The sequence below is a fragment of the Prenolepis imparis genome, unplaced genomic scaffold (genome assembly GCF_030444845.1).
Source record: "Prenolepis imparis isolate NDT839.2.m4 unplaced genomic scaffold, iyPreImpa1.0 SCAF_12, whole genome shotgun sequence".
NCBI classification, from domain to species: domain Eukaryota; kingdom Metazoa; phylum Arthropoda; class Insecta; order Hymenoptera; family Formicidae; genus Prenolepis; species Prenolepis imparis.
The window spans coordinates 14,194,945-14,209,568 of NW_028141170.1; the positions used below are offsets into that span (position 1 = coordinate 14,194,945).

Here is a 14,624-nt window from a genome sequence, read left to right on the forward strand (position 1 = left end):
AAGCAGTGGTATCAACGCAGAGTACTACTCGCAAACGAAAATGTTTTCGAAACCTCGGGCAGCACGCTCGAAACATCGTTTGTTCGAAACACATTACAAACGCTGGAAGGTCAAGAAATGTTGCGAAAGCACTTGGGACCACTGGGACAAGAGTACATGAGCACTCTCCTCGGTGGCGACAAAGAAAGGAAAATCGATCACGGTGTCTATTTCGACAAGGATGAAATGCGTCTCGGTAACAAACGATTCGACATTGACAAATATGACTCAATAATTATAGACAAAGTGAGGTACATTGGTACACCAGGATTATACGAGTTGATCTTCAAAAGAATTCCCGATGATTACGAAGCAACAGGGGATACAAGTACAAACATATAATCGCACCATTGATATCGATTGAAAAGAAAAAATCTGGAAAGGGAGTAATCATGCCTCACGCGATGGCGCTAACCGACAATAAGATCGATTACATACACTGGGATGACCCCAACGAGCTAGTGGATCGGGTATGATTGCTGGACGCTTCGCGCCGAGCTGGTCACAACGCTCACGACAATGAGATCCTGTCGATCATCGAGGAACTTCGCGAAGCAGGCATTATTATAAATTGAATGGTGTCTCGACAAATCTAATCAGTCGATCAGCGTTCCTCGTATCGGAAAAAAAATGCCTATCAACAAATTTGGATTATTCGAACCAAGAAATGATGCAACCGGCACAAGCGGTTCTTGGGATAGATTGGTGAAAAGTTATGTGCACGAAAACGCTCTGTGTCGCGTCGTTACGGACTATGACGCAAGATCGCGGAAGATTCGTCGTGTAGCGCAACCTGAGGCTGACACCGATGCCGTCAACAAACTGTATGTGGAATCCTGCGTTAAAAGATTGATGAATCAACAGAAAGAATCAGATGAGAAGCTGACTTCGTTCGAGAAGGATGTGCGGGCAATACAGATTGTGATAAACGAACTTCAACGCGCGGCTAACGCTAACTCAGAAACGGCTATCAACCTGAATGAGCAGCAGTGAACGGGTTAGGAGCGGCTATCGAACGGTTATCGAACATCTACGAAGGGTTATCGAACGGCTACGAACAATTATCGAACAGCTACGAAGGATTATCGAACTACTATCTAATTACAATGAGTGGTAGTGGTAGTGAACGGCCTAGCAACAGCTGCGAACGAGGCTACCAACAACTCAAGCAGGGCTGCGAACGAGGCTATGAACGGCCTAGCAACAGCGAACGAGGCTACCAACAACTCAAGCAGAGCTGCGAACGAGGCTATGAACAAGTCATTAACGGCTACATGCAAGGCTACAAACAACTCAAGCAGGGCTGCGAACGGGTCAGTAACGGTTGCGAACGGGTCAGGAAAGGTTACGAACGGGTTAGAAACGACTGTGAACAAGGCAGCGAACGAATCAAGAACGATTTTCGAATGGGTCAAGAACGGACGTAAACAACGCAAGAACGGCTCAGAAACGGCTTTGAACGGGTCAGAAACGACTACGAACGGCTCAAGAGTGGGTCAGGAACGGCTGCGAACGGGTCAGGAACGGCTACGAACGGCTCAAGAACGGGTCAAGAACGGCTACGAACGGATCAGAAACGGCTCAAGAACGGCTATTGAAGAACGGCAAACGAAAATGAATCATAAAACGAGCGACAAACGGCGATCGAGAAAAACCGACGAAGCGAAGAAACAACATAGTTTGGAGAGACGGCAGTTGGTGAACGAACTGCACGCGCCGGCAAGGAAAAATTTTCCCCGAAGACGTCATAGTGCGGGGATACGATGATCTGTGGCAAGCCGACATCGTCGAGATGCGTTCGTATTCTCGTTTCAACAAAGGTTATCACTACATACTCACCGTCATCGATGTGTTGAGCAAATACGCGTGGGCCATACCACTCAAGAGTAAAGGTGGAAGCGAGACGGCTGACGCTATCGCCGAGATAATTCGAGATAGCAAGAGATGCCCGAGAAACATGCAAACCGATATGGGGAAGGAATTTTACAACGCCGACGTGCAACGGCTTATGCGGAAACATAACATCAATCACTATTCTACATATTCAGTAATGAAGGCATCGGTCGTCGAGCGATTCAATCGCACGCTGAAGAACGACATGTGGAAGATGTTTACGCTGAACGGAACTTACAAGTGGATCGATGCGTTGTCGGAACTCGTATCGGATTACAACGCGCGCAAGCATCGAACGATCGGCATGCGACCCGTCGACGTCACCCCCACGATCGCTGATAAACTATTAAAAACGGTATATAGTAACATAAAGATTGCTGCTCCGGCGAAATTCAAAGTAGGTGACTCGGTACGCGTTAGCAAGTACAAGAAACTTTTTGAGAAGGGTTACACACCAAATTGGACAACCGAAGTGTTTAAAATTGTTAAAGTGCAGCGTACTAATCCCGTAACCTATCTACTCGAGGACTATCGCAAAACATCTGTCGCTGGAGCGTTTTACGAGCACGAGTTGCATAGCGCGAATTATCCAGACGTATATCTCGTGGAGAAAGTACTGCGCAGGAGGGGTGACGAGATTTACGTAAAATGGCTGGGATTTGACAATTCGCATAACTCTTGGATACATAAGGATAATACAATTTAATTCATACAAACTGTTTATTAATTCCTCAATATTAGAAATATATAATGTGTACAACATATAAAAAATATTTGAAATATTAAAATATACATGAAATACAAAATTTTTATTAATACATCCTTTCCGTTACAATGTATGAAATACATACACATATGTTACATTATATTACATTATATTTTATAAGGGTATCTGGTAATGTCCCCATGGTAATGTGTCAGTCGAATCAGGTATGATATACCGCTTATCGTCGTACGGACTTAGAGCAATTTTTGTCTCGCAGATGGTATACACTTCATGCAATTTCGATCTTATACATGACTGCCGACGTGTCATTTCAATCTCGTCATTCAGGCACCGCGTATAATCGTCGAATGTTATCGTTCTCGCGACAACGTTACTTTTGACACCTTTTGCTTTTTTAGTGTCCTTTTTGCCATCCACTCGCAAAGCGTACATTTTTGCTCTGAGCCCGACGAATTCGGTCATTATCGCGCCGTTATTCTCGTCTTTCATCAAGCCTGGCACCTTTTTGTTTGCATGCGCTATACCGTACGCGTTGTCAATTGGATAATCGCTCGTATCGAATCTAGCGATATCGCGTTTCATATTTTCATACACGTCTTCGCATTTAATATGGTATATTAAACTGTCGGTGTCAGTGTACATTATCCGGCATCTTTCACGATAGAGCGGTGACATGTACTCGTAGTGAAATTCGTACAGACACACTTTCGATATGTCGAGTATACACATACCAACATAGATTGGTTTGTTAAATTTTACTTCTAGTTTACGTAATTCTACGGCAATTAAATTTTCCGAAAAGATGCTTCTACTGTGAAAATTTGGTTTAGCAATCATCGCTTCTGCTCCGTATCGTCCGTCCCAATGTGTGATGAGTTTTACATCTACATGATTACGCACATTTTCCATAGTTTTGCCAAATACTGCATTGTTCATTAATTTGTACAAATTTTTCTCAAAATCATTTTTCGCTTGTGTTCTAAATTTTGTATTTAGTTCAATGTAATCGCGGAGCCATGCGGATTGAGTAAATTGTAATACGCGATGTATCTTTACGATACGAAGACCGTGACGCGTGCACTGCTGCAGGTTGCGGTAGTGTATGACGTAACGCTTCTTATCATATAGCGTTGCGAGAAGCTTATCTTTCCGCTTGCCGGGCGGTTTGTCACGTGTCGGGCAAAACGGTAGGTCAGTGTGCGTGTCGTGAAGATGTTGTGGATACTCTAAATCTACTTCGAGGATATAGTCTGTAGGTGAATCGAGCGCTATTGACGAGATGTCAAAGTTAGATACATCGTCGACCCATCGAAAATCATATGGCAATGGTTGGCACATTGTCCATCCGTACAAATTATTTACATCTAAATACATTAAATATGATGATGGTTTCGATGGATCATATGACTGCATGTATTTGTTATTAGCATGCGGATATCTTCCTGAACATTGACTTAGACCGCCGCGTATACCCCGTTCAATAAACATGACCATATCGATATCGGTAAGCAGTTCGAAATTTACGCGTGTATGTTTTAGCATCGCGTCCCATGTATACCCGGGAAGAGTATAATAATACGCAGGGTCGAGTCCATAACTCGCGATGCAAGTGTCGCGAAAGTTTTCGAATATATCTGCCAACAACAAGACATCAGTTTTTAAGTACAGATCGCTGTATTCACCCAAAGTTTGAATGGAGAACTGCTCCCACACGTTGACGGCGTGTGCGTAGTCGCTCTCGGATACAATGTCACCGGTTAAAGAACTGTAAAACGATTCGCGTGGTGGTAAACGCGTGTCCTGCAGCTTGTCCACGCAGTCAATGTACTCGTACGGGAAGACACCTTTTCGCGTTAATAATTCAAAATTATTAGCGGATAATGCGGAAAAATTGGAACGCAAAATTTTTAACTTACCCTTATCGAGAAAAGATGCCAATTTGTCAAGACTAGCACTGAGAAATTTGTATGAATCGATGAATCGTAATTTCACGAAAGTTTTCCAATCTTTGTCGTCGTCGGTACTATTGACAGTCTTCGTAAATGAAATGTATTTTTCTTTTGTTATTGGAAGCACATCTACACGTCCTTTATACGCGGTAGCTATTTCTTTTATGATGAAATGTGCGTCATAGCCGGATAGATTATGGAAAACTACAGGAATGACATAAGAGTCTTTGTAATTTATATTACAGTTTGAGTACGCGGGACCCCTGTATCGCCCGGTCAGATGACAATGATCGCGTACGCGTGTATCGTCTTGTACGAACAGTTTCTCGCATATATGACAATGCGTGGCGCTATGAAATTTTTCCCATTCATCTTGCGTTAATTTTGTCATGGGGACATTATCAGACAAAATACCCTTTACGCGATGCGCTAAATTTTTAAGTTCTTCGGCGAACGATGAAACGCAATCGATACTACGGCGAGAATTATACGCGGATAACGAGTTGTCGTACGAACAATGTATATAATAAGCGATGCTGAATACCTCGTGATGTTGGGAGTATGACGCATGTTCCGGCGTCTTCTTCAGCACACACTCCAAGCCGGCGTACACCACGAAGGGAAGTCGCTCCTTTCTGTTGTAGTTGTCGAAGTCGAGCCACTTGTCTTTATCACTTGGTAATCGGATAGCGCAGTCGTTCATTTCTCGACAGTCCGCAATGTGAGCCTCCAATTTTTCGCTCAAATTAAAGAAGTGCAAGCATCTGTAAAATGAAAATTACAATTTTATTTACAATTTTATTTACAATTATTATATAGTTTGCAATAAATATACGTACCGCATTATTATATAGTTTGCAATAAATATACGATCGCAGATATATTTTTGACCATTGTATTTGCTCAGTTGCGAGCTTACGAGGCGAGACAGATTTTTGATATACGCGAAATGCCCAACGTTGTCGTCCTCCTCCACATACAGCATATTTACATGTTTTTCTCTCTTCCGATCGGTGAGCTGTATCGGAAGAATAGATAATTCCTTCTTCCTCTCAATGCCGTAGATGTTGATTGAGATGTTATTTGCCAGTTCAAACTTTTTAATTTGGTTTAACGTCATCGAAAACTCAATGTCCTGAAGATTTAACACTGTCGTGTAATGGGGATATGAAAATTCCCGTGTCACATTTCTTTCTGCGGGGTACAGAGCGGCCACCACTGATCATGCGAAACATGCATTGTCCGTTGATCGCACGTTCACCACTGCTCTCTTCGTCATAATTTCTCGCGGCAAGTTTAAATAACACCCAGCACGCATAGGATTGCACTTGTTGACGTTGACCGTAAGATCAAGGATTCGTGATAATGCCCATCCGCTATCGCGTTCTTGAAACTCTTCGAGAGACGCCAAAGTGGATTCGATGACGTGCCGCTCATACCACTCGCGTAAATCAGATGTGCGAAAGAGTTCATAATTTCGCGTGTTAATGCTTTTATTGGCGCGCTTATCACCTGTCACAAACTCACCGTTGAACACGGTATTTACTTTTGCACAGTTGTGTATTTTTATAACATCTTGCACTTGCTCGAGTACTACACTACTAGCGTCTTCCAAAAATTGTCGCGGTTCGATATAGTCTGCGTTAATCACCGCACCTGTCAGTATCCGATTTTCGAACGCGGTATCGATCTCTCGCCAAACGAGTCTTCCCGTGTTATTATCGCCACTGTAATTACCACCACTGTAATTACCACTGGATATAAATTGTTTCTGCAATCGAATTTTTGCACCCTTGAGTCGCGCGATTCTAGCAACCAAAGATTGTCTATTTCCAATCGAGAGTCGCGGACGCTTGTTACGGCTGTTTTCTTCGAGCAATTTGATAAATTCCTCGCAGCGCAGCGCCCGTGCAAAATATTCGCCCAAGGTGGTGACTTGGCGGGACCGCTCCAACTGGTCGCGTTCGTTCTGCTCGATGTTTTCCATTTTTTTTCATTATTATACCACAAACACTTCTGACACAAGAAAAGTAGCCACTAAACTTTTTTCACCGCTGCATCTATGCGCTTTCAAATCGTACTATGGTTTGACGCGCTCTCATCCTCCTTATATATATTTCACCTAACTCTGTCTCCTTTTCTAACATTTGGCGTATCTCAAAAGATAGTTTCCCGAGATATCGGTTTTATGGATAGAGGAGTAAGGACATAAGCTGCCGAACGTTGGCGCCGATACGTTGGATTCTTCCTTAAAAAAATATTAAGAGAAATGTTTCGCTCTCGTTTACGACCGATTTTCCGCGAGGGTACAAAGCTGCTGAACGTCAACGCTTTTGCACCTAATCACGTTTCAACATGTTCGTCGCAGCGTCAGCCCTAAAATCTTCATTCCTTTCCATAATATCCTAATGATTTTATGAACATTTAATGGACATTTTGTCCATAAAATGAAAAAAAATCATAGTTTTATGGATTCTAGAACGCTCCGTTGACAAGTTCGAGCAGCCGGACATCGGCGCTTCCGTAATAAAATTATACGAGGGTACAAAATTGTCAATCATCGGCGCTTGTTCTATACCTTTTTGGGAAAATGTCTAAGAACCCTCATAAAAAAGTCGTAAAGATACCATCTACAAATATTGCATTCAGAAAACTCCCCCTCCTTTGTCGAAACATCCCCTCCACCCGCGTGATGTCAGCCCCCGCACCATCGAGATACCCTCACCCCGCGTGACGTCATACTCCTCGCCCCGGAGAACCACCCGCGCCCCGCACCCCTCTCAGAGGACCTGAGTTAGAACTCTCATAGTATATCTACTTGTGTCAATTGCGTGTGTATGTCTGTTACATTACCAGGACTGAAACGTACATGATCTGAATACTTGATCTATTTCTTACATTATCTGTGTCAGAGCCTTTATTTTATATATTTGTGTTGAAAAAAGAAGTACATATTATCGGAAAAATTGTCTGTTTTCTCATATACGTTTCGGTTCAGGTATTTTATTGCAACAGACACGCACGCAATTAACACAATGTAACATAGGGCACTTTCCGATTCACGCATGATGCGCATGAAGTGACAAAAAATCTATAGTTCATGTCACGCATATTATAGATTTTTTTGTCACTTTATGTGCATTATGCGTGAATCGGAAAGTACCCATATATTATATAATATATATTACATTGTGTCAATTGCTTGCGTGTCTGTTACAATAAAATACCAGGACCGAAACGTACATGAGAAAAAAGAGGCAATTTTTTCGATAATGTATATTTCTTCTTTATACATATATTTATACATATAATTATAAAATAATCTTTTTATTGCAGCGCATTAGTAATGCGGTACGAAAGGCGGTCAGTAAAGAACGAGCGCAGTAGCGAAGATACGCCGACCGCCGTACTGTGTATATTCCGTCTGCTGCACCGGGATACGTGCCCGCACCACCGACAGCACCAGGATACGTGCTCGCACCGCAGACAACACCAGGATACGTGCCCGCACCGCCTACAGCACCAGGATACGTGCCCGCACCATCGACAGCACCAGGATACGTGCCCGCATCGCCGACAGCACCAGGATACGTGCCCGCACCACCGACAGCACCAGGATACGTGCCCGCATCATCGACAGCACCAGGATACATACCCGCACAGTGGTGAATGGAGAGCCAGCCATCGGAGTCCAGCAAAGAATTATAATTTTTTTTGCGTTATTTTTAATTTTTTAATTTTTTTTACTTTATTTTTTTAATTTTTTGAGTTATAAAATCATCATCGATTTATGTGTTTTTTAATATTTATGTGTTTTTTTGCTCTTTTCTCGCGAATTATTCTCTAGAAAATGTAAACGCCTCTCTTGGCCGTGCGCCGGCAATTTGGTCCAACAACTGATTCTCGTGTAATCGTCATCGCTATGATTGACTTGAAAAATAAAGTAAAAATGTAGAATTATTTAATACGATTATATTTTCTATATATTTCTTCTTTTATATAGTTGTATATAAAAGGTAAAAGAAATATATAGAAAATATAATCGTATGAAATAATTCTACATTTTTTACTTTACTTTTCAAGTCATCATAGCGATGACGATTACACGAGAACCGGTTGTTGGACCAAATTGCCGGAGCACGATCGAGAGATACATTTACATTTTCTAGAGAATAATTCGCGAGAAAAGAGCAAAAAAAACACATAAATATAAAAAAACATATATCGATTTCTTAGTATAATTGTATGTCATATTGTCAATTTTCTTGTCGAACATTTTCATATCTCTCGCATTCTATAATTTTAGTTTTCTCTGTTCAATGTTATAGTTGTTTTATTATTTTAGCGAGAGGCATTGCTGCAAATATTACTGTATGAAATGTTGCTGCAAATAATACTGTATGAAATGTTATATGAAAAAATTTGCTCGTAACAATGGGTGCTTTCCATTTAGCGACACAAGTAGACACAAGCAGCATTCTATCTTTAATTTTATAGAATGTAGAACAAAGATAGAATGATGCTTGTGTCGACTTGTGTCGCTAAATGGAAAGCATCCAATGTAAAGTATATATTTTTTTCTGGCGAAAGTATAAATACCAATATATATATGTATTGTAAGAGTAATATAAGATTCTATTATATTCATTATATATGATATTCATAAAATAAATATTGTGATAAATATAAATATCCCGATTTCTCTTCACTAATTCGCAAATCTATATATATATATATATATATATTATTACTATTATTATTTTATTTTTATTATTATACAGGGTGTCCCATTTTAAAAGTTCCACCCTCATAACTTTTCAGGATCAACGGTTGAAGGAAAACGACTCGGATAAAAGTTGTAGGGAACAAAGGGGGCTATCTAATAGTGACCTTGGATTCGACATTAAAGGTCATTTTCAAGGTCATTTGAAGGTCAACTTCCGTTTTTTAAATGGGAACTCCTATTTTTGATCCCGGATTATGAAAGAGCGGAAAATTTTACATTAGAGTTGTAAAGGGTCATCTAAAGGTCAAATGTCTCTCCCGTACTTTCCAGGCTGATATCTTGTCATGATAGCGATATATCGAAAGAATGACCTCCATAAAAATTGTCGAGGTCATCGGAGGCCACCACCTGGTGACCTTGAATTGTACATTGACCCTCATTTTCAAAGTGTGAGAAGAATAAGACAAAGGTAATAACTCAGAATCCGGTTCAAAAAGTTACTAACTCAGAATCCCAGAATCCTCAGAAATTTTCTTAAATTTGAATAATTTCTGGAAATTTTGAAAATTATTTGAAATTTATCATTAAAAATTTCTCAGTTCTTTTTCTCGATCAACTGATCATATTATTGATAATTTATTGTATGTATTGAAAATCTCTTCTACCTGTCACAGTGTGTACGTAACGTGAGTGAATTTATCTTTCTGAATTTCTCCGTACTTTGTAAACATGCCGAATTACACAAGGAATGAGATTGTTGACATTCTATTAATTCTTGGAGAGTGTCGTAATAATTATCGTGCAGCAGAACGATTATATCGTAGACGTTTCCCTGGCAGACGTCAGCATCCTGCTCATAATGTGATTGCCAGAATTGAAAGACGTGAGAGACAGGGACCTCGTAGAATACGACAACGTCGTCGTATTATGACAATCGAGTGGAACGATCCACGAGTTCTTGTAGTGTTAGCTATGGTCAATTTAGATTCACATATTTCACTACGACAAATAGAGGTACAATCTGGCATCCCAAAATCAACGGCTCAAAGAATTTTGAGACTGCATAATTTCCACCCTTATCACATAGCCTTAACCCAAGGCTTATTTCCTCATGATTTTCAACGAAGGTTAGCATTTTGTAATTGGGCTCAAGCGATGTTACGTCAAGATCCAGAATTTTTCAGATACGTTATGTTTTCTGATGAAGCTACTTTTCATATCACAGGCCAACTAAACCGACATAACTGTCACTATTGGTCTGTAGAAAAGGCAATGGTTGACCCTCGAATAAACATCTGAACGTGAAATGACTCCTTACAACTCTAATGTAAAATTTTCCGCTCTTTCAGAATCCGGGGTCAAAAATAGGGGTTCCCATTTAAAAAACGGAAGTTGACCTTCAAATGACCTTGAAAATGACCTTTAATGTCGAATCCAAGGTCACTATTAGATAGTCCCCTTTGTTCCCTACAACTTTTATCCGAGTCGTTTTCCTTCAAACGTTGATCCTGAAAAGTTATGAGGGTGGAACTTTTAAAATGGGACAACCTGTATAATTTTTTCTTATATTTATTATAATTCTTATATTTTTTTATTACACACAAATCATATTCTCTCTCTCTCTCTCTCTCTCTCTCTCTCTCTCTCTCTCTCAAATTGCTCGTTTATAATTGTAAGTGAGTGATTTGAAACATAGAGAAAGAGAGAGATAAAGTGTGTGTGTGTGTGTGTGTGTGTGTGTGTGTGTGTGTGTGTTCGAAGAAGAGGACGAAGATATGACAGACAGCAATATAATATGTTATGTACATACACATGTATATTACTCTATACATGAGAGAAAAGGTTAATATGATTATCTGTCTTTGTCACAAATTGCAGCTCCCTCTATCACGATATCACGCAACTAATTTTCTGCTCTGTTTTATTCCTCAGCCTCATCTTGCACACACACATATGAATGAAATATTTGTATACCGAAATCTTTTTTATTAGACTTCTAAACTCATTTCTGCAAGTTCACTGATACTCCTTCATGCAATCCTTACCCGGAAGTACTCTAATTTTGTATATACAAATTGTAAAACTTTCATATTAAGCAAATGTTGTTGTGAGCTGACGCGAGAAGTCAATAAAAACTCGAATTTTTTAGTATTTGGCCTTTTTAGCATAAATTCGGATCGCCTCGGGGTTAATTATTATATGCACTTTAATCGTGGAAAAGCTTTTTTTATTCTGTTAAATCAATAAAGAATTCTCGGTATACAAAAATATAATTGGTTCGGCCGGTAAGACAGACTCAAATAGGATCCCCTTAAGGAACATTTACGTTCCACGTTTCCTTTTTAACAATATTTAATTGTAAATATATATATATATATATTAAGAGAAACAATTATATTATGTTAAATTAAGATAATTCTAAGAATTATATTATCTTTAATACTAGCATTAAGTCAATTGCAGGATTGAAACATTAAAATAAAACTTGATAGGTATTAAATTAATTAAATACTAAAGTATAAATATATATAATGAAAATATGTAATAAGCATATATTATTTTAACAAACAGTCTTGCAATAGTAATATTATTATTAAATACAGATATAAGTATTATAAGCGTCAAAAGGGCTATATAATTATATATACACATATGTAATTATTAATTCTATATTATATTTTACCGAGTACACTCGCGTACATACATACTCATATAAAAAGGCACACATATGTATATATGTATATACATATATACATATACATATATTCCATATTAAATTCTATAATAATAATTACATATATACATATATATATCTTTCCGAAACTATATGAAAACAAGGGCACTTAAAATAACAACACCAAAACACAGGAACATTTGAAATCGACGTATTCTTTGTTTACTCAATATAAAAACACCTATTGTTTGACAAATACAAATATTAAAAGAACATACATTATAAAAACAGCGATAATAACATCTCGACTAAAAATAGATATACAAATGTTGCTGTGCAAATATAATACAACGGTTATTATATTCAAACTCTCTCGCAAGACCCTATCATTCGGAGACACGTGGAAATATTGTAACCACCTGTTTCCGTAATCTGGAGGTAGCCCAGAGGTATATATACGCCGCTCGCAAGGGATGAACATTCACTTCAATTCAATTCAATTCAATTCACTTCGTATCTACTTATTATTGATTCCACTTAGCATTCTTATTCTTAATAGTCATATACATCTACTTCTACTTACACACATCTACTTAATATTCTTACACTTATACTAGGGTGTATAAAATAAATACTCATTATTCTTAAACTATCTTACAAATTTATTCTACAAGTAATTTGTTGGAAACCTACAATCTATAGTAAGTATTAATCAAACTTATTATTATAATTATTCTCGAGTGCTACCAAACCATCTCTTAACTAATTACATTAAAAATTAATTCATTATAATTAATCAACGCAACGCTTTAACTATCAAATAACCAAAGTATCGCGATGGTACTAACAATTGTTTCACGATTCAAATACCATATATATTTAACTCGACACAGAGTTTCACTACTTTTCGCTCTTCTCTCCATAATCCTCTTCATCGACTGCATAGTAGTAAAACTACAATCCCCCATTGGCACAGCTTTTCGAATCTGTAAAATAACCACAAGCTCAGACTGGTATATAAGAAAAATAATTATTACTTAAGGAATTTCTATACTTATCTAATTATCAACAGGGTAGTTAAATTAATCGACCACACTAGCCAATGAATTTTTCTAAGTTTTTACTTTATCGACCATATGGTTGTGGTCTTTGTAAAGTACAACTTGAAATTATTAATTACAAATTTTTCATAAGTGAGAAAAATATTGGTCCGAAAGTCGCTGAATCGGGAATCGAACCCGAGTCTTTCGCTTTCCGGGCGACTGCTCTTACCTCTAAGCTATTCAGACCCTTCGAAACAATACTTTTCTCTTTTTGCTTTTATATAGTTTATTTGTAAATAACGCCTTGTATATCCGCCGGCGTATACTAAACAGTTGGAAAATCATCTATACGGGTGGGCTCCATGATTAGGTCCAACAAGGAAAGAGGGGCTTTCTCCCTACTGTAGCCGGGACACTGCATGTCCGAAAGGGGGACATGGAATTTACCATCCCGCAAAGAGGTGGGGAACAGGAGGCCGAAGAGAAAAATAGACACATGGCAATGATTGCCATGATGGAGGGAGTGTTCACAAGACTGCTCGACGAGAGACTTGGGTGCTCGATCCCGACATACGGGGAAACCCGAAGAGCGGAGAAGGAGGCAAAGCTAACACAGGCGAAGCAACAGCAACAACAACAGCTGCAGAAGTCAACGAAGGTCAAACAGATGGCCACAGTGGAGGAAAAGAGGGCGATCAAAACTAAACCGGTGATAAAGGCGGTGGAGATCGTGAAGAAGGCAGTCAAGACACCAACGGCCACAACGCTCAACCCACCTGCCAGGCCAGCAACAGTGAAAATCCCCAAAAAGAGGATATCGAGAGAGGAGGAAAGGGAAATGCCATTCCCCCAGCAGAGGAGTAAGGGGGACAGACAGGAGAAGGAGCGTGCGCCCCAAACTCCTAAATGAAAGGAGGAAAGGCCCCTAGCCCTAAAAAACAAGGGAGGGCAAACAACGGACAGCACCTCATGGTCAGAGGTGCTGTCTAAGAAGACCAAGAAGGCCAAAGCCAAAGCGACAACAGAGGCAAAGGAAGCGGCGGTAAGAAATGATGCTGCTGTTGCGAAGAAAAAGAGGGCTGCTAACCCTCTCCCCTCGAGGCCGACAGGCCAAGCGCGACCATCTGCAAAGAGAAGGGAGCCAAGAACGGCTGCCGTCACGGTGACGTGTCCTCCCGGAACGTACGAGAAAACTCTCCGGGAGGCGCGTCAAAAAGTAGATGTTAAGGGCCTGGGCATAGAGGGGGCCAAAATAAAAAGGGGCATAACAGGCTCCTACATATTTGAAATCCCGGGGGCGAAAAGTCAGGAAAGAGCCGACAAGTTTGCCCTCGGGATGAACAAAGCCCTCGCAGGCAAAGAGGGAGTCCGGGTGCAGCGCCCAACGAAGATGGCGGAACTCAGGCTCCGGGGGCTTGATGAATCGATACAAGTCCCCGAAGTCGTAGAAGCAGTTGCCTCAGCCGGCAACTGTGAAGAAGAGGAGATCCACCTGGGGGAAATAAGAAAAACCCCAGGTGGAATGGGAATAATTTGGGTTCGCTGCCCCTTAAAGGCAGCGAACCAAATTATG

The 14,624-nt window shown here is 39.9% G+C and overlaps 1 protein-coding gene across 1 annotated transcript in view; it reads left to right on the top strand.

The window, feature by feature from the left end:
• The window catches only part of LOC145943390 (uncharacterized), a 16,427-nt gene extending 8,150 nt beyond the window's left edge, over positions 1-8,277 (top strand). Inside the window, exon 3 of the mRNA XM_083050905.1 lies at positions 8,069-8,277. Coding sequence (XP_082907031.1) covers positions 8,069-8,277 — 209 coding nt within the window. The remainder of the gene's footprint in view (positions 1-8,068) is intronic.
• The last annotated feature ends 6,347 nt before the right edge of the window (positions 8,278-14,624 follow it).